The 21,071-nt window shown below is 42.7% G+C and overlaps 1 protein-coding gene across 1 annotated transcript in view; it reads right to left on the bottom strand.

Moving 5' to 3' along the window:
* The window catches only part of PARVA (parvin alpha), a 156,556-nt gene that overhangs the window by 62,248 nt on the left and 73,237 nt on the right, over window positions 1-21,071 (bottom strand). Inside the window, exon 2 of the mRNA XM_023736930.1 lies at window positions 18,832-18,838. Within this exon, the coding sequence (XP_023592698.1) occupies window positions 18,832-18,838 (7 nt within the window). The remainder of the gene's footprint in view (window positions 1-18,831; window positions 18,839-21,071) is intronic.

Raw genomic sequence — 21,071 nt, 5'->3', positions numbered from 1 at the left:
AATGAGCAGTGTGGCAATGCTGGCCCCTGAGCAGTCTTCCCTTTCCAGCAGAGTGTCACAGCCAAACAGGCAGCTCCACCTGACACATCAAAACCAGACAGTAAATCTTTGGAGGGTCTGGCTTTAAGAAGAGAAACTGTAATGGGGAAGGATGAGGAAATGGAGGCAGCAGAGAAGGCAAGTGTGTGCTGTTTCTGAGACTGGGGGTTAAAAACATTAGTACGAAGCATTTCTGCTTATCATTTAGACCTCCTTAGCATTAATGACCAAGTCTTACCCAAAACTAGAAAATCCTGGGCCATTGCACTGGATATGGCAAAATGCTTCCAGTCACTGTGGATCAAAAGAGCCATTCAGCTTCTTCCTTTTTGTTTTTTTTTTAAACTGGCAGTTCATGCTGACAGCAAATGTGTACAGAGAACCTATTAAAAGAAATTGTAGTAAATTGGAGATGCTTTAACTGTCTGTCTGGTGTTCTGCTGATTGCATGCTTGCCACTTCCAATGTACTTCCTTTTGCACAACCTTCTGTTCCATTCAATTCAACGGATAATTACTGGGTCTTGACTACGTGCAAGGCAATGCACTGGGAGCCTCTTTCCAGTTGCGTCTCCCAGGCCCAAAGCATAATTTAACTATGAACAAAAATAGACATGCACAACAGAAGCATTAAGGGGCAGAGGCTGTAAGAAACTGTAAAGACCATTTAAGAGAGGACAGTGTTACACCCATGTGAGCAAGCATGAGCTAGCTGGTACCACACATCCATTCATTCATTTAAATGGGCAGTCAATAGCACTGCTGAGCAACTTCCCTGAGCCGGGCACAGTGCTAGGTCCTGGGGTCAAACAGATGAATAAGACCCAGAGTACGGCACAGTATTCTACAGGAGCCAAAGTATTCACTTAACTCGTCCAGGAGTAGAAATCAGCAAGGGCTTCTCAGAGAAGCAGATACTTCAGTTGCATCTTAAAGGAGAATTAGGAGTTCACCAGGTGTACAGGGCACATATGGGGAAAGAGCGGCTGGAAGGTGGTGCATCTATGGGGTGCTGTTTGAAAGTTAGGCTGAAGGCTAGAACACACAACCACGTATTCAAGTACTAGTTACTCATGGTAACTCCATGTGTGTCACAGTAGAGCTGTACTCCATAGGGTTTTCTATGGCTGATTTTTTTGGAAGTAGATCCACAGGCCTTTCTTCTGAGGCACCTCTAGGTGGACTCAAACCCTCAACCTTTTGGCTATCAGCCAAGTGCATTAACCATTTGCACCACCCAGGACTTTACAACATACAAAGTATAGGTTTAATCTTAAAAGCAATGGGAACTAGAGAAGGATAAGAAAAGCAGAGTTTATGATTTTGCAGCTTGGCTATGAAAAGGTTCCTGATGGATCCATCTAAGCAGGTCTTCATGGGACACAGTCTACCATGATAAGGAAGTCTGGGCTAGCCTGCTTCCTGGAGAAAGGTAGACCTTGGATTAACCCTAGCTCTGTCTTTTATTTAACTTGTCTTGCCCTCTACAATGGGACTTATAATACTTACTTCAGAGGTTTGTAATGAAATTTAGATGAAATAACACATATAAAATGCCCCACATAGTAGTCTATGCCTTAGTAAGCATTTGGTAAACATTAGTTTACCCACCCCCCACCTTTGCTTAATATGTGCCTAGCAACACATGTAAGCACTGGGAAAGACAAAGGGACTACTCAGAGATGATCTCATGAAACAAGAATGGCTCTGTCAAGCCACCAGAGCCCAGAAACAAAGTTGGAAGAGACTTTACAGAATTATGATCTATCCCTCTGGTCTTGGGCTTCAAATGGATGATGAGAGAGGATGGTGAAAGAGAGAGGTAGAGAATAGAAAAAGGCCTGTGAAATGCCTTACAACCCAGAACATTTTGGAGCAAATGGTGTGCTCAAAGTACCCAGGCAGTTGCAGAAGGACTATTTCATGGGCGTTATGGAGTCTGGAAGCTGGGCACTTGAGGGAAGGGGACGACAGGATGGCAATGACAGTAGGAGTACTTGATGTGGTGGGTATAGTGGGTGGTGGTTCTGAAAGGGGTGACGGTGGTTTGGGTGGATTTTCAGAGGTATAAAGAGGTGGAAAAAAATGGTGCTCAATACCCACAGCTCCTGATTATGGTTTCTAAATATTAAGGACGTTTCTCACTAAAAGGAACCAGGGCTCCTTGGAGAAATGGTTGATTCTAGGTCTGAGGCAGAAAATATACAAAATGAGTCTGGAACATCTTATTACCACGTACCAATAAGCTGTGAATTTCTACTAGGTGGGAACACATCAAAGAGGATTCCGCCAGCCAAAGACTTCTGAAGCCAAACTTCAATAAAGATAATAACTGCAGTGGATTGAAACATATCAATTATATTTAAGCCCATGAATTAATAATGATTCTAAAAAACAAAACAAAACTCTTCACTGGTCGCCTCTGGAGGATGCTAGGTAGTCCCTTATTTTGAAAGCTGGTAAATAAAGGGAAAGAATCTAACGTTTATTCTATATTTCTAAATCAAACTGTACCTCTGGCTGACTAAATACTTAATGAGGGAAAGTTTATCATTATATAGTGTTAGGGCTAATAAATGAAGATGGAATAAATGAATTAGAACATCACCATTTGAAACTTGTAATGAATTAATGTGTCTAGGCAATGATAATCAATGGCTCCTAACATCACAAAAAGAGAGATGACCAAAAGTAATTCCCCACTCCCACCCCCACCCAAAAGATGCCCAACCAACCCTAGATCTTTCTACCAATTTTGGGGAAATGCAGGGGTCAGAAGAACCTGTTAAATTTCACCACAAAGATACCATTAGCAAAATCTAGACTACAGGAAACTTTACAAGCCAAGTTACAGGTTTCTTCAGTAAATATATTGCAAGGAGTAAAAGAGAGGTCCTTAGGTGAGGTAAACGGTTTGCATTCGACTGCTAATGTTTTAAATGTTGGTGATGTGAACCACCCAGCAGTATCACGGAAGATAGGTCTGGCGAACTGCTTCTGTTAAGATTACAGCCAAGAAAACTCTATGGAGCAGTTCTACTCTAACACATGGGCTTCCATGAGTCTGAATTGACTCGACAACAACTAACAACAACAACAAAATAAACAGCCAATTGCAAGGCATGGGCCTTATTTCTTTTTTTTTGTTTGCTGGTTTTTTTTTTTTTTTTTAATCGTACTTTAGATGAAAGTTTACAGAACAAATAGTTTCTCATTAAACAGTTAGTACACATATTGCTTTATGACAATGGTTAATAACCCCATGACATGTCAACACTGTCCCTTCTCAACCTTGGGTTCCCTATTACCAGCTTTCCTGTCCCCTCCTGCCTTCTAGTCCTTGTCCCTGGACTGTTGTGCCCCATTAGTCTCATTTTGTTTTATGGGGCTGTCTAATCTTTGGCTGAAGGGTGAACCTTGGGAGTGACTTCATTACTGAGCTAAAAGGGTGTCTGGGGGCCATACTCTCAGGGTTCCTCCAGTCTCTGTCAGGCCGGTAAGTCTGGTCTTTTTTTTGTGAGTTAGAATTTTGTTCTATATTTTTCTCCAGCTCTGTCCAGGACCCTCTGTTGTGATCCTGGTCACAGCAGCCAGTGGTGGTGGCAGCCCGGCACCATCTAGCTGTACCGGACTCAGTCTGGCTGAGGCCGTGGTAGCTGTGGTCCATTTGTCCTTTGGACTAATCTGTTCCTTGTATCTTGTTTTCTTTATTCTCCCTTGCTCCCAAAGGGGTGAGACCAGTGGAGTATCTTAGATGGCTGCTCACAGGCCTTTACGATCCCAGACGCTACTCACCAAGGTAGAATATAGAACATTTTCTTTATAAACTGTGTTATGCCAATTGAGCTAGATGTTTGGCATGGGCCTTATTTTGATCTCCATTCGAACAAACTCTAATCATTCAATCAACAAATAAACAAATAAAATGAAATAATCAAAATTATGAGATTGAATAGCTGAAGATGTTAAAAGAATTATTAATTTTTCTATGTGTAATACAGTTATGTTTTTCCCAAAGAACCCTTATGCTTAAGAGTTATACACTGAAATATTTACAGATAAAATGATACATCTGGGATTCATTTCATTCTTCCAGCAGGGGGCAAGCAACAGACACTCACATGCTGTTGAGTGGATTCTGACTAATACCAACCCTATAGGACACAGTAGAACTGCCCCATAGGGTTTCCAAGGAGTGGCTGGTGGATTCGAACTGCCACCTTTTGGTTAGCAGCTGTAGCTCTTACCCACTGCACCACCAGGGCTCCAAGGGACAGATAGGAGGTATAAATGAAATAAGATCAGCACAAGGCGAGCATTGTTGAAGCTGCGTGATAAGTTAATTTGGGGTGTATTACACTAACACTATTCTTTCTACCGTGGATATGTTAGAAGTTTCCCAGAGTAAGAAGATTTGATTTTTAATGGTGCTTAAGACTAGATTCTAGGCGAGGGGAGTAGAAGTAAACTGCAGACTTGTTTTTTAAAATAAGAAAGCAGATCAGAGCAAGTAACTTTGCTTAAGCAACAAGGGTAACATCACTCTGGAAAAAAACTGCAACTAATGTGGCAAGCACAGATCAACACCCTTAATATATAATGAGCTCATTATAAAAATCCATGATAAAAATCTATTAAAGCTCATAAGAAAAATTAACAAAAGATATTAAGTGGCAAATTATATAAAGAACAAAAATAAAAATAAATAGTAAATACTGGGGAAAATGTTCCTCTCCATTGGTCCCCATAGAATAAGTGAAACATCAATGAAATGCCATTTTTCTTCTACCAATAGCGGCCCAGGACCTTCTCACTATCTTCCTTCTTGAATGTCTGCTCCACCCACCACCCCAACCAAAGGGCAAATGCCATACCTCTGGTTAGGACCTTCCCAGGAGTCAGTTATCAGCTCTTCATCTCCCAACGTCTCCTGCTTTCCCTGCTGAGTTTCTACTCTCTCTTGCTGGGATATCCAGCACAAATGTCTTCCCAGAGGGTTCAAATGAGTGAACTTGGGGTTTACATATTTACCAATTAGGAGGGGTCTGCTAATCTGTGATGAAAGCACTATGAACTCCAGGGAGGAACCAAGTCTCCTCCTATACATCTTCAGGGGAACCAAGAAGACTATCTCACCATGGTCATCCCTTGGGTGTCCATGTGGCTGAAAGTTACCCAGGGCCACCCTTTACTCCTTTATTAAACCAAAACCCAAACCAGTTATGGTCAATCGATTCTAACTCATGGCGACCCAATGTGTGTTGGAGTAGAACTGCTCCATAGAGTTTTCAATGGCTAATTTTTTGGAAGTAGGTCACCAGGCCTTTCTTCCAAGGTACCTCTGGATGGACGTGAACCGCCAACCCTTCAGTTAGCAGCTGAGCACTTAACTGTTAACACCACTCAGGGACTACTCCTTTATTACTCATAGTCTTTTCAAAACTCAGACCAAGGAGGCCAAACCAATATAAGCTCTAACTTGTCAAAATCTGCTTGGAGGGTGTATTTCAGTCCAATCATAAACAACCCAAACATATAAATTTTCAAAGCATGTTAAACCTATGGGTGGGAGCCGAGTGGAAAATCTTGCCAAGAACTTGCATGCACATCAATCAAACCCATTCCAGTTCCTGTTGTAATCTATTTGTTCCAAACTATTCAGGAGAACTGGAAGGGCCCATCAGGCATTGCTGATTATGAACTCTTGAAGTAAGATATTTGTCCCTTTCCTTTTATTATCATTAATGAGAATTACAACACCCTCTCTGCTCTAAGTGTGCAGTAGAGCTGGCTATTAGGTCTTAGGAAAAGCATTTAGCAGACTAATAGCTCACAGAGGTCAAAAGCTTCTTTCTACAGTTTCAGAAGACTTGCTTATAGTGATGAATATGTAGAACAGAGGACAGCAAGTAGTGAAATTAGGTAGAGCTTTTTCTTTCCAAAGTCCTTCATCCCTTTATTTCTTTGTTTATCCTCCTCTCCTCCCCTCTCACCCCTAAACACTTCATACGCACACACACACACATACACAGCCTTCTATAGCTATCTCTAACAACAGAACTAGACTAAGGCATGTTAAGTTGATATAAATGACCTTCAAAGGCAAGAGGAGGGGGAACCTATCATCTCAGAAACCCAAACACCAGAGATAAGCCAGGAGCCTGCCCGAGCACCTCCCAACAGAGAATCACCCCCACTGTAGCGTGTTCAGCTTGGTCCAGGCTCCAACCTACCTTTAGGGCAAAGTGCCCCACAGCCCATGGTCCGGGGTTTCAGCCACGATCATGGTATCTTCTGCCCAGAGCTGACCTCTTCCACAATGTCCCACACCCCTCTGCTTACAGGCCAATTTTCCAAGGCCTGGAGGTCTGTGTAGCTATACGATCTTTCAACCAGTCTCCTCAGGAGAATGCTGCCTGCTCACTATAACTCTCAGCTCAGAGTACCGGTTGAGAACAAGTGGCTGCCTATATAATTTAATATGATGCCACATGAGACTCATAGACCTGCTGCAGAAAGCAAGCAGGATTCTGCCTCTCGCCTCTTGGCAACTTGAAATCTGGAGTGCCTGCTTGTTTCTGCTCAGTCTGCATACAGACTTCAAGTTACCTGTCAGCAGACAAGGGTGGAGGCTGGGTTGGGCACTTTCAGGGGGTTAACTGCTAGGAGCCAGTGACAAAAGAGTCTTGTTTGGGGGACTTGAAATTCCTCAGTCCACCGAAAGAACCAAGGTCTTAAACATCTACTTAGGCAGAGAAAGATATGGGCACAGCTGGGTGACCCCAGACGGTCCTCGACATGGGCTACACCGGGCCCTCAAAGCTTTCTCTCAATTGCTGTAGATGATCTGCCCTTCCAGGAGAGATAATGAAGATGTGAAGGCATCCACATACACATTCCTATGCACAAGCTTGTGATCTTATGCATGTATTAGGGGAAAAAATAAAGATTGCTTGTATTTCATTATTTGTCACTTTGGCCCTTTAGGTTTGTTGGTTAGTTGGTTGAAAGCAAAGTCTTGCCAGAGGAGGCAGGCCCTGGAACTGTGTGCCTATTTCCACTTGCAGATGAAGTCAAGAGATGAGCCAGTACTGGCACTGGGCTAAATGGATTACTCAGATGCTGGGACCAGTTCATCTGCGCTCTGGGGAAGTACTCCTGCTGAGACTCTGAAGTGGTTCCCAAGATGCTGGAACTTGGGGGGACTCAGCAGCAGTCGATTCCAACTCATGGCAACCCCACACGTGCAGAGTAGAACTGTGCTCCATAGGGTTTTAAGTGGCTGGCTTTTCGGGAGTAATAGCCAAGTCTTTTTTCGAAGGTGCCTCTGGGTGGACTACAACCTCCAACCTTCTGGTTAGCAGTCAAGGGTATTAACTGTTTACACTGCCCAGGAACCCCAAAGACCACCTAAAAGCGCTTAGAGGAGAAATGCTGGGATGTAAGTACTATGCTGCCCATAATTATTTGAGAAAAGGGCTCTTTTCATAACCATTGGCTTTATGATTATCATCTAAGAAGCACAATATTCTTTAAAGAGCCAACACCAAAAAGACACAGTGTATGCAAATTAAGCTAACGTTTCTCATTAATAATTACTATGTGACTGGCATTAAGCGAGCCCCCCTGCACACATTATCTCATTTAATCTATGGGATGCAGAATTTATAAAAATGAACTTATGCTATACCTGCTGCTTAACGCATTAGAATATGTAAAAGAAAAATCTAGAAATAGCACTGCAGGACTGAATGGAAAGGTTTTGATTCACAGAAAAGGAAATTTAATTAAAGCATGTAATGTCAATTACTGTCATTCATAATCTTATTATGCCTCCCCAGAAATAATACAGATATAAAAGTCTAGAGTTACCTGCATGTTTGATGTAAATAGGATACAATTATCTAGGTTCTGAAAATATCCAGATATCAGAAGGGAAAAAAGTCTCTCTACCTAGCCTCATGTGTCATCAAATTTCATTAGGTAGGGACATAAGCATCCACCCAAAGAAAGCCCATCCCTCCTCTCAGAGCCAGTCAGAAAGACTTTCAAAGGTTCCTGAAAAATTGGGGTTTTAAATGGTCATGATTGTTCAGCTCCTGGAGATCAGATTATCCTGCTTGTTTTGACAAGCCCCAGAAGGAGAGTCCATGTTCTCGACCAGCCCCCACCACTCTTGGGCTCTACGGGTGATAAGGACCACATTCTTTCATGGGGTAGCTTCAAGGTCCAGTGGAGGGAAGGAATCACAGGAAAGTACCAGGGCAAAGACAACATGGCTCAGTGGCCAAGCTACAGCTAACCTCAGCTGGTCCATCCACAAGCATCTAATGCCTGACATTTCATTCTCTTTTCTCTCAATCAGTTACTGAGTGTGTACTATGGCCAGACCCTGAGCTGAACAGTAGGATTACTATGGGGCAAGAGCAGCAAGGTCCTTACATTCTTGGGATTACAGTGCTGTTGGGGGGTGGGGTGGGGAGCGAACAGTAATTTTTACAAATGCACAAATTCATAAATACAAGCCAGGGTCATCTGAGTCTTACTTTCTGCATATCTGATATGGGTATTATAGCATATCTATTCCATGGGTTGTGACAAAGATGAAATGAGTCAACAGCACAAAGCTCTTGGCTGAATTACTAACAATTCTACTGCTACTACTATTACCATTCTTACTACCAGCAAGTGACTTTATCACTCAGTAGCTGTGTGACCATGGGCAAGCTACTTAACTCTCTCACATCTCAGATTTCCCATCTGTAAAATGGGATAACAGTAATTCTTAATGAAAACGATTAAATGAGTTAATATGTGGAAAGTGCTTGGAACAGTGCCTGGCTCACAGTAAGAGTTTGATAAATGTTAGTTGCTAGTAGTGATTATTATTTTGTAAGAATCTGGGGGGGGGGTGGATACAAGAGAATCTTAATACATCATGTCAGCTCATAATGTGTTTACAATCTAGCTCAAGTTTTCTCAGCAGAGGCACTGCTGACTTTTTGGACCAGATGATTCTTAGTTGTGGGGGGTTGTCTCATGCATTGTAGGATGTTTAGCAGCATCCCTGGCCTCCACCCACTAGATACCAGCAGCACCTCTTCCTCAGGTTTTTTTTTTTATTGTACTTCAGCTGAAGGCTTACAGAACAAATAGTTTCTCATGAAACAGTAGTACACATACTGTTTTATGACATTGGTTAACAACCCCACAACATGTCAACCCTCTAACTTCTTAACCTTTTTTTTCTGGTGAAAATACACATAGCCAAAGATACACCATTTCAAAAATTTCTACATGCACAGTCACAGTGACATTGACTATGCTCTTCCAATTGGGCTGCTATTCTCACTTAAGATGAAGGCTTACAGAACAAAATAGTTTCTCATTTAACAGTTACTACACATGTTGCCCTATGACAATGGTTAACAATCTCACAACACATCAACAATATCCTTACTCAACCTTGGGTTCCCTATCACCAGCTTCCTTGTCCCCTTCTGCCTTCTGGCCCTTGTCACTGGACTGTTGTACCTCATTAGTCCCATTTAGTTTTACAGGGCTGTCCACTCCCAGGCTGAACAGTGAACCTCGGAGATAACTTCACCACTGAGCTAAAACAGTATCTGGGGGCCATACTCTCAGGGTTTCTCCAGACTCCTTTAGGCCAGTAAATCTGGTGTTTTTTTTTGTGAGTTAGAATTATGTTCTACATCCTTCTCCAGCTCTATCCAGAACCCTCTGTTGTGATCCTGGTCAGAGCAGTCAGTGGTAGTAGCTGGGCACCATCTAGCTGTACTGGACTCAGTCTGGTGAAGGCCTTGGTAGCTGTGGACCATTAGTCCTTCGGACTAATCTTTTCCTTGTATCCTGTTTTCTTCATTCTCCCTTGCTCCCGAAGGGATGGGACCAGTGGGGTTTCTTAGACGGCCGCTCACAGGCTTTTAAGACCCCAGACGCTACTCACCAAGGTAGAATGTAGACCATTGTCTTTATAAACTGTGTTATGCCAACTGAGCTAGATGTTCCCCGAGACCATGGTCCCCACAGCCCTCTCTTCCTCAGTTTTGACAACCAAAAGAGCTTCCAGACCTTGTCAAACGTCCCCTCAGGGGCAAAACCACTCCTCTAGAGAACCACTGATCTAGCTCCAAAGAGTAATGTACAGAGAGAACAATGCAGAGCTAGACTCTGTGGTCATGAGTGGAAGAGGTAGGTTCAGAGAGGGGAGCTCACCAACAGAAAACCTGGGAAGGCTTCTTGGAAGAGTGTGCCTCAAATGATGCTGCATGACCATTTTACATGTATGGCCAAAACATTAGACATATGAACCCCAAATATAACAAAAAAATCTTCTGACAAACAAAAAAATCTCATGCCCTCCTTTATTGATATCTGTCTTAGTCATCTAGTGCTGCTCTAACAGAAACACCACAAGTGGATGCCTTTAACAAAGAGAAGTTTATTCTCTCACAGTCCAGTAGGCTATAAGTCCAAATTCAGGGCGTCAGCTCCAGGGGAATGCTTTCTCCATTGGCTCTGGAGGAAGGTCCAAGCTTCCCTTGGTCTGGGAGCTTCTCTGCATAGGAACCTCAGGTCCAAAGGACGCACTCTGCTCCCAGCACTGCTTTCTTGGTGGTATGAGTTTCCCATGTGTCTCTGTTCACTTCTCTCTTTTATATCTCAAAAGAGATTGGATTAAACCACTATCCAACCTTATATACCTCATCAGTATAACTTCCGCTAATCCATTTTATTAGATCATAGTGATTGAATTTACAACACATAAGGAAATCACATCAGATTACAAAATGGTACACAATTACACAATACTGGGAATCATGACCCAGCCAAGTTGACAGATATTTTTGTGGCACACAATTCAATCCATGACAATATCTGAAAGTTCAAAACAAATTAAATATGGCTAAAATCAAACTAAAGCAACTATAATACACTGAATAAATTTTTCATGACATACAACTCCCTCCTCTCACCAAGATTCTGATAAAGCCTCTTAGCTAAATGTCACCCCACACCATTTACATAAGCTGGGGAGAGAGAGAGGAAAAAAAAAAAGAAGGAAGCAGGGAAAGGACATCTTCCAGTCACCCTTGAAGAACTTTAGAGAAATGTCCACTGACATTTGTGGAGACAACATGTTCAAATTTTAATTAAGTGGCAATAAGTTAGTTCCCTTTACGAAAATGTCTTGCCCACCCTGACTCCCAGTGGCTTCATTCTGTTCCATCCCCATGACTGGGAACACTTGCCCCTCATGTGCAGCTGAGTCCTGCCTCAGTTTCCAGGACCGAACTTGGCCTGATCCTGTCTCAGACTCAATATCGTCGCCAATCCCTTCAGAGTACCCCTTCAGAGGGCCTTGGCCCTGTTGATGAATTTCTGTCCAACTAATCTGCTTGGCACCTCCATCCTAAGACTCTGCTCAAGTACTCCTGGCCCAGTATCTGGGGCTAAAACACCAGACTGTTCTACTGTCTGCTTGCCTTTCTGGACACCTGAGCATTGTCTCACCCCGATTTCCTGCAGCTGTGCTCTGTCTACCCATCAGGACTTCCTACTTCTTCTTGGACCTTTCTTTACCACTGTTGATTTTTCTGGATGGTGATCAGAGACTGCTGCTTATATAATCCTTATAACTGGATAAAACCAGCTGTCACATGAACATAATCACGATCATAGAGTTTCATGTTGTATTTTGTCACTTGACATCTTTATCCTTCCACACATTTATAAAGTAATGTATTTGATATTTTAATGACAATATAATACTCATTTATCCTGGTCTAATATAATATATTTAAGTCATCACACAACTGTTGGTCATTTGGTTTGTTTCAATGCAGGTAAAACTGAGCTAACTGTTGTTAGGTGCTGTCAAGTCGGTTCCAACTCATAGCGACTCTATGTACAATAGAATTAAACACTGCTCTGTCCTGTGCTATGCTCAGGATTGTTTGTCTTGAGCCCATTGTTGCAGCCACTGTGTCAATCCATCTCATTGACGGTCTTCCTCTTTTTCGCTGACCCTCTACTTTACCAAGCATGATGTCCTTCTCCAGGGACTGATCCCTCCTGATAACATGTCCAAAGTATGTGAGATGTAGTTTCGCCATCCTTGCTTCTAAGGAGCAGTCTGGTTGTACTTCTTCCAAGACAGATTTGTTCATTCTTTTAGCAGTCCATGGTATATTCAATACTCTTCACCAACATCACAATTCAGAGGCATCAATTCTTCTTTGTTCTTCCTTATTCATCATCCAGCTTTCACATGCATATGAGGCGATTGAAAACACCATGGCTTGTGTCAGGTGCACCTTAGTCTTCAAGGTGACATCTTTGCTTTTCAACATTTTAAAGAGGTCTTTTGCAGCAGATTTGCCCAATGCAATGTGTCGTTTGTTTCTTGACAGCTGCTTCCACGGGTGTTGATTGTGGATCCAAGTAAAATGAAATCCTTGACAACTTTGATCTTTTCTCTGTTTATCATGATGTTGCTTATTGGTCCAGTTGTGAGGATTTTTGTTTTCTTTATGTTGAGGCATAATCCCTACTGAAGACTGTAGTCTTTGCTCTTCATCAGTAAGTGCCTCAAGTCCTCTTCACTTTCAGCAAACAAGGTTGTGTCATCAGCATAATGCAGGTTAAGTCTTCCTCCTATCTTGATGCCCCGTTCTTCTTCATATAGTCCAGCTTCTCGGATTATTTGCTCAGTATACATATTGAATAAGCATGATGAAAGGCTACAACCCTGACCCACACCTCTCCTGACTTTAAACCACACAGTATCCCCTTGTTCTTTTTGAACCACTGCCTCTTTATCTATGTACAGGTTCCTTATGAGCACAATTAAGCATTCCGGAATTCCCATTCTTTACAATGTTATCCATAATTTGTTACGATCCACACAGTTGAATGCCTTTGCATAGTCAATAAAATACAGGTAAACATCTTTCTGGTATTCTCTGCTTTCAGCCAGGATCCATCTGACATCAGCAATGATATCCCTGGTTCCACATCCTCTTCTGAATGGAGCTTATTAGCTTTAAAAAATGTCATTTCCTTGGGATATATTCTCAAAAGTTGAGTTGATGGGTCACAGTGGAGGACTGATTTTGTGGCCCTTTTTACATATTATCACACTATTCTCTAGTTGGAAAAAAAGATAATTTATAATGCTTTCTTCAATGTATGAATGTATCTGTTTCCACAAAGCCCCGCCCGTTAGATTTTATAGCTTTTATTTATTTTTGATAATGTAATAGGTGTGAATTCAAGGGCGTTTTAAGTAATATTCATTACATTATCCCCATTGTATTTGTTTACAGTGAATGTTTCTCTTGTGTGAATTGTCTGCTTATATCCTTTGACCATGTGTCCAAGGAAGACTTGGTTGTGATGTCTCAGATTTTTATAAAACTCCCCCAAAGTATCTAGATGCTAAGTTTTAACTATTATGTTTACTGCAACTATTTCCCCAATCTGTTTCTTCTCTTTACCTTTTTGTTTCGCTGATTTCCTTTTACTAAAAAGAAAAAAAAGGTGTTTTGTTTTTAATGTAATTGGATCCATCAAACTTGTCACTGATAATTTCTTCAATTGCTTCAATAGTAGGAAAATTGTCTTTCTTCAACAATTGGGATAAGTATACCATTAAAAAAAATTAGCCCTTTTAACCATCTGGCATTTGTTGTGGTATAGGGGTACAGTGACCATATTTTCTGAATCAAAAATTGGAACATGTGATCTGACCAGTGCCAGTGTTCTTATGGGCAAAATGGGACAGAATATTTGAAATTGAGAATGTCCTGGAAAACTGAGGACATATGGCCCCCGTATGTATGGAGCAAGCTGTTATTTTAAAGGTACAATGCCAGGCGCAGCTCCTATCAACTCGAAGCAACAGAGATGTTTAGCCTGAGGCTCAGCCTCACCCCAGTCCTGAGCCAAACCTTACTAGGGTGGGTAGGAGGTCAGTAGGCTCAGTCCCACCAGAAGGTGGGATCCAGAACTAGTTATGCCTGCCTCTCCACCTTCTGCCCCCTGTTCCTGCCTAGGAGTGGCTGTATCAATAGGTGTGATTGCCCTCGGGCCTCAGTTTAAATTTGATCAAAGGAAAATACCCTACAAAATCTGAGAGAGAAGTGAGGACACTGGGGTATTTACTTCCTGACACCTTTGCTGTGGGGCCACCATGACCAGAGGTCACAGGTCCTGTCTGTCTGGTGGTCCTCTCTACACCTCTTTCTTTAGCTCTGGAATTTGGTAACCACTCCTATCCTTGTCCCTTCAGTCCTAGGAACAACTCCCCATGGTTATTAGCCCCAGGATACGGCACCATCCCTTGTGTTTTTCCTATACTCTGCCCACTTCTTTGTAAACAGACTTTTATTAAACTGTACTTATATTATGCAGTTGCAAGTATGCCATCACGTTATGCTAGGGACCCTCACTGATAACACCCAGTATTCAGCTTGCCTCTATGAATATACTCTATCAGACTTCATTTTCCCCAGACACCATCACTAAGTTGGCTCTGCGTACACATGGTTAAAAGTCTAGCTTCCTCTTAGAAGTAGAGCCCTCCCCTAGACCATAGCCTAATTGACAACTATGCTAGCCCCTTCTTTGGGGGCGACGGGACCTCTCAATGCCACCTACTGATTGCAGGGCTGCTCCACTCTGGACAGACCACAAGACACTGCAATCTGGTTGTTCATATTGTCTTGAAATCCTGACTTTCCTACCCTGGTTCTATTCTGTCCTAGCTGCTGAGGTCCCAGCCATGCCAGTGGCTTCTTTCTTCAGTGGAAATGCCCTTAAGATACACTGGACTGAGTGCCATTATGCATAAAAATTGGGTGATAATCATCTGAGCTCCGTGTTCCAGGTCCCCCACACTCACTTTAATGGCTACCCATTTCTTGTTGGCCCACGCACTTTGCTTTATGGCACTCTCTGGAACAACTCGCAGAGGCACCTCTTTCTACTGACATAGCTCTTACCCACAGCATGCCTGATGCCCTACGGTATGTTCCCATTAACAACCCGGATTCCATTTCTGCCAAGTCTCTGCTACTTGAGTGCAAGATTGCCATGGCCCATCCTCGGGGGGATGCCATGAACAAAGAGAAGCCAGGAGGAACCTTCCCCAAGGGCACAGGCAACTCAAACCCTGTCTCCTCCTGTCTGAAGAAAGGACCTCAAGATTCAGCCTCAAGCATCCATTGAGCCAGGCTCAGTACTATAAAACCATGCTGAAAGGCCATGAGGCCGACAGGAATGGGGTAATGACACAGTAAAATCGGAGCACAGACAACAAGCAAATGGTGATCCACAGTGGCAAGAGGATTTGGCAAGGCTTTGGAGAGGAATAGGGCTCAACCTAGGAACTTGAAGGTGGGTGAGAAGAAGCAAGTCCAAAAGCAAGGTCTCATGGACAGGAATCAGCAAAGGTAACTATATGAAATAGTATTAAATTAGATGGTATATGGTATGTTATATTAAATGGTAACGATATTAAATCATTGTTGTCTGAGGGCACAGGTAAGGGAAAGCAATAATTAAGCTATCCTGCTTCCATCAGGGCTCCTGTGTGTTCCCATCTGACACCCAGTAGGCTACATCTGAATCCCTGGGACCTAGAACAGGGTGTAGCAAGAGTAGGCATCAAGTGCTTGTTGAATACAGAAATAAATGAATATACACAACCTGGTTACTGACAAAAGCCAAGAGTTCAGCTTTCAGTTTTCTACCTTTGAATCCTACATCTGCAGGAGGAAAAGGTTACCCAAGAGAGGAAGCGGTTTATGATAAACGCTTTTAAGAAGTCAAGTTAACAAGTATGATGATACTCTTCAATGGGGAGCCCCTGGGTCATGAAAACTGCTAAGCACTCAACTACTAACTGAAAGGTTGGCGGTTCGAACCTATCCAGAGGCACCTCAGAAGAAAGTCCTGGTGATCTGCTCCCAAGAGTTCACAGCCTTGAAAACCCTATGGAGTGCAGTTCTACTCTGCACATATGGATTGCCATGAGTTGGAACTGACTCAACAGCAACTGGTTGGTTGGTTGGTTATGGCTTTTGGAAATTGCCTTTATTTCATTTAAGGATTGTGGCAGCCTTCTGTTTTTTTCTCATGAAGCTTCAAGAGCAGGCACTTTTCCCCTGAGTCCTCAGATGAAAGCTTGGTGTCCGGGTTCTCTGTGGGCCTGGTGACTTAAGGGCTCTGCTCTTAGGTGGTGCTACGGAGAGCCCAACCAGTATACTGTGTACACCTGAGCAGCATAGGCTTTCTGTCTTGGGCTTGAGGCTTCTGCTCTACACAGTGGCTGCCTCTTCTTTCCTCTTTAAAGCAGCCTTCAAGCTCCTAGTGTTACATGTTTTGACCGTGAAAATGCAATGTCTTTTCCTGCATTCCCAATAATTGTCTTGTGCTCCATGTACCTTTCTTCCAGCATTGATCACCCACCGCCCTAGGTGAGAATCTCAATTTCTTCCTATTGATAGTGCTAATACCATACAATAACTTACCATTGCTGAATGGTTTACAAAGCTTACTCATGCATCTTATTTCATTCTACATCAACCTTGCTAACTAGGTATGGTGATCTCCATTTTACACTAAAACTCAAAAAAGTTAAGCTAAGGTCCAGGACTCTTAGCCTCTATCATAGCTGTTGCCTTCTAATTCCCTCTGACTCTCTCTAAAGAGTACGATCAAGAGTATGACCTCCTGTCTCCATGCTATCGAGGGGATCCCCGCACAAAGTATAAAGGTTAGACTAGGCTGTAAAGGGGTGAGGCCCTTTCCAACGCTGAGTCTCTCTAATGCCATAATCTTACAATCCTTCCACTTGCCAGCAATTTTCCACAAAGTAAGCGTCCCCCTTGCTTCCTTGCAACTTACCACATGCTATTTTGTTGACACTCAACTACTACTATACATTTTTTGAAGTTAGGTGGTGAACTGGATAGCAGTTCCATATCTCAGATTTCCTACAGTGTTCTGGAAAATTGTGTTACATGGGGCAAATGAAAGAGCTAACAGCAGCAGGGAAAAAAATAATAAAAATGTAGCCATTTTTGTTTCATTTTGCCTCCCTCAGCAGATTTGGTCAGTGACCTCTCTGAGTCATGCAGAGGCTTGAAAGCTTACTCAGATTTATAACTGGGGGAAACAGAGTTTATGTCTTGCATTTTTCTTCTAATATTTTTTTTTCAATCCCAAACCATAGCTTATTCCCTTCTACATGGAATTTCTTGATAATACCTCATGACTAACGTATACATACATAATAGCTTTTCGGCTTCATGGTGTGGATTAACCAAAACCACTCATTTCAACAAGAGCCTGGAGGCTTTAAGCCAATTACCCCAGAATGTATTCTGAGAGATTTAGCTGGGCGGTCCTCTCCTCCTCAATTAAATCATGGGAAAAGGCTCAGGATCACCAATGATCTCACTTGGAAAGGGATTCGCAAGGGAGAATATTAAAAAAAAAAAAAAAAGTTTTCTACCAGAGAGCTTAGAGGCAAGGGGGCTATTTTCATTATTTTTGGCATATAAAGCATGGCAGATGGTCTAATCTTTTGCATCTCTCTATTCTGAACTCTATTCCAAAGGAAAATTAAGAACCACAATTTAGTAGAAGTCAAGAAGACAAAGTTTGTAACTTCAGCCCCACCTCCACCCCCCATCCCAAGGCTGTGTCCTCTGTGATAAGCCACAGAGGATTATCATTACGCTTTAATTGCAACAACAGAATCCCTCCATCTCCCCAGATCTAGTTAATTAAAGGAGATTAAAAAAAAAAAAGATACTGTGGTCGGAAGAATCCTAAAATGGCCCTTCAAGATTTCCAGCTTGTCTTAATTTCCTAGCGCTGCCATAACAAAAAATACCACAAGTGGGTGGCTTTAAAGAACCGAAATTTATTGTCTCATAGTTTAGGAGGCTAGAAGTCCACTCAGAGCACTGGCTGTAGGGGAGGGGCCTGCCTTGTCAGTAGCCCCAGGCATTCCTTGACATTCCTTGGCTTATAGATGGTTCTTCACATGGTCTCTTCCCCCATGCGTGTCTGTGTGTCTGTGTCTCGTCTGCTCTTTTTTAAGATACTACTGGGAAATGATTTGGTTTAGGAACCACCCTACTCGGTTTTGGCCTTATTAACATAAAAAAAGAAAACCCTTATTTCTAAACAGGCTGATTTTGACAGGTACAGAGGTTAGGACTTCAACATATCTTTTGGGGGGACACAGTTCAATCCATAACACCATCCTAATCCCAGGACTGTAAATACGTTATGGCTCCCTGGTACTGCCAGTTTACATGGGAAAGGGATTTTACAGACATAGTTAAGGCTACTAGTCAGTTGGTTTTGAGTTAATTAAAAGGGAGATTACTCGGGTAAATCTAGTCTAATGACACAAGTCCTTTAAAAGCAGAGTTCTCTCTTGTTGGTAGCAGAAGAGGAAGTGAGAGAAATTTGAAGCGTGAGAGGGATCTGAAGCAAGGGGGATTCTCAGCTGCTGACATGGAAGGGGCCTTGGGCAAGGAGCTGAGAGTGGCCTCTAGGAGCTAGGAGAAGTTCCCAGCCAAAAGCCAGCAATAAAACAGGGACCTGAGTCCTACAAGTGTAAGGAACTAGATTCTGCCAACAACCCGAATGAGCTTAGAAACAGGTTCTTCCCAGAGCCTCCAGATGAGAGCCCAGGCAGGCCAACACCTTCACTTTCACCTCACGAGACCCTAAGCACGCCTGCCTGGACTTCTGACCTAAAGAACTGTGAAATAATAAGTGGGTGCTTTTTAAGCCACTAAATTTGTGATAATTTGTTATGCAGGAATAGAAAACTAACACAGACACCAGGACAAGTTTATGGGCACAGAAACCCAAATACAGTCAGGCCCCAAATGGGAGGAGAAAGGCCATCAGGCAGCAAAACTTTCCATTTCTCCCCTCAGTGTCACTTTTGATCTTGACCAGCTTCCTATGCTTACAAGTGACCGAACCTGGCTGCTGGCCCCAAGCCCAACTGACCTCACAGGGCCAGCACCCAGCATCTATCATCAACCAAAAAAGTCACTGTGTCCTTAGTTCAAATGCCTGAGCAGAAGCTGGACACTGACCATTCATTCATTCAGCAATTCCTAACTGAGCGTATAAAATGTGTTAATAATTGTTCCAGGTGGTGAGGATACAGCAATGAACAAGATAAAGTCCTGCTTGCTGGGAGTTTACATTCTACTAAGAATAAGAGAATGAAAAGGCAAAAAAAATTATACACACATATGCACATATACATGATTTGGAAATAATATTGGAGTTATTATTATTCCCTCTCCTTGGGCATAGAGAACATGACCCAGCTGGAGCTGGGCTCACAAGGACTCACAAGGACACATCAGCTGGGCCCTAAGGTATAAAGACAATAGCTAAGATAATCTTGGAAAATACCTTTTAGGGAAACTTTCACACAAAGCCAATCACACACAACACAAAAGACTTTTACTCTTATCTTTTTCTATTAGCATTTAGTGAATAGAAATTTACTGGACAATGAAGACCCTCCTGACTCTCCCTACTGAAACCTGTACCAATGATTGTTAAGAAAGACAATCCAAAATGTAGGATCACAGTTTCTGGCCAATCTGAAAAGGCTAAGCTTTCAATGATTTTGCCCATTTGTAATGTTAATATATACTGATGACTCTGTAATGGTCTTTGGGCTCAGGCAGACATGGCTGTGGCAGCATGCTTGTCTGTTTTCCCATTCTTGCCTACTCTGTAATATTCTTTGGACTTGGACAGACATGGCTCTAGCAGCATGCTTATCGGTTTTCCCACTTTTGTCTGTTCTGTGATATTTCCTTGGACTCAGGCAGACAGGGCTCTGGCGGTATGCTTGTCCACTTCCCACTTCTGCCCTTTTGAATATATGCCAAATAAAACTTTCTTTTTGCTTTCCTAAAATTTATGATGGTTTTCCCCTACAACATACATAATACATCACCCACCACGCATTGCCATGGAGTTGATTCCAACTCATAGCAACACTATAGGACAGAGTAGAACTGCCCCATAGGGTTTCCTAGGAGCGGCTGGTGGATTCGAACTGACAGCCTTTTGGTTAGCAGCTGTAGCTCTTAATCACTGTGCCAACAGGGCCCCATGTATATATATAATATAAACACATGTAATTGCAGCACTGATAGGTTATAAAGGAAAATAGAAAAATAGAGCATGGCAAAGTGATAAAAGGAAGGTGCTAGCTTTACATAGGTTGTCTCAGATCCCTTGACGGGGATAGTGGGCATTTGAACAGAGATGTGAGTAAAGTGAGGGTGCCAGCTATGCAAATTTATACGGGGAAGGAATATTCACGAAGAGGAAACAGCAAATTAAGAGGCCTTGGGATGGATTTGTACTTGGCATGTGTAAGGAACAGCAAGGAGGCCAGTGGAGCTGAAGCAGAGAAAGCAAGGGGAGAATGCTGGAAGATGAGGTGGGAGAGGGAATATAGGGCCAAAATAAGTAGGGTGGCGCAGTAGTTAAGAGGTATGGCTGCTAACCAAAATGTTGGCAGTTCATATCCACCAGTCGCTCCTTGGAAACCCTATAGGGCAGTTCCACTCTATTCTTATAGGGTTGCTATGAGTCGGAACTGACTCAATGGCAAAGGGTTTGATTTTTTGGTTTATAGGGCAGAGCAAGGAGTCCTGTTGGCACAGTGGTTAAGCGTTCACCTGCTAACCAAAATGCCAGTGGTTCAAACCCGCTAGCTGCTCTGTGGGAGAAAGATATGGCAGTCTGCTTCCATAAAGATTACAGCCTTGGAAGCCCTATGGGGCAGTTCTACTCTGCTCTATAGGGTTGCTATAAGCGAGAATCGACTTGATGGCAACGGGTTTGGTTGGTTTTTTGATAGTCCACGTTATGGACTTTGGAAAACCATTAGAGAGTTTAATGCAAGTTAGTGACATGGATTGACTGGTTTTGAGACATCTA

The sequence above is a fragment of the Trichechus manatus genome, unplaced genomic scaffold (genome assembly GCF_000243295.1).
Source record: "Trichechus manatus latirostris isolate Lorelei unplaced genomic scaffold, TriManLat1.0 scaffold00006, whole genome shotgun sequence".
NCBI lineage: Eukaryota > Metazoa > Chordata > Mammalia > Sirenia > Trichechidae > Trichechus > Trichechus manatus.
The sequence above is the reverse complement of the archived record's forward strand: the minus strand, read 5'-3'. Positions and strand labels throughout refer to the sequence as shown.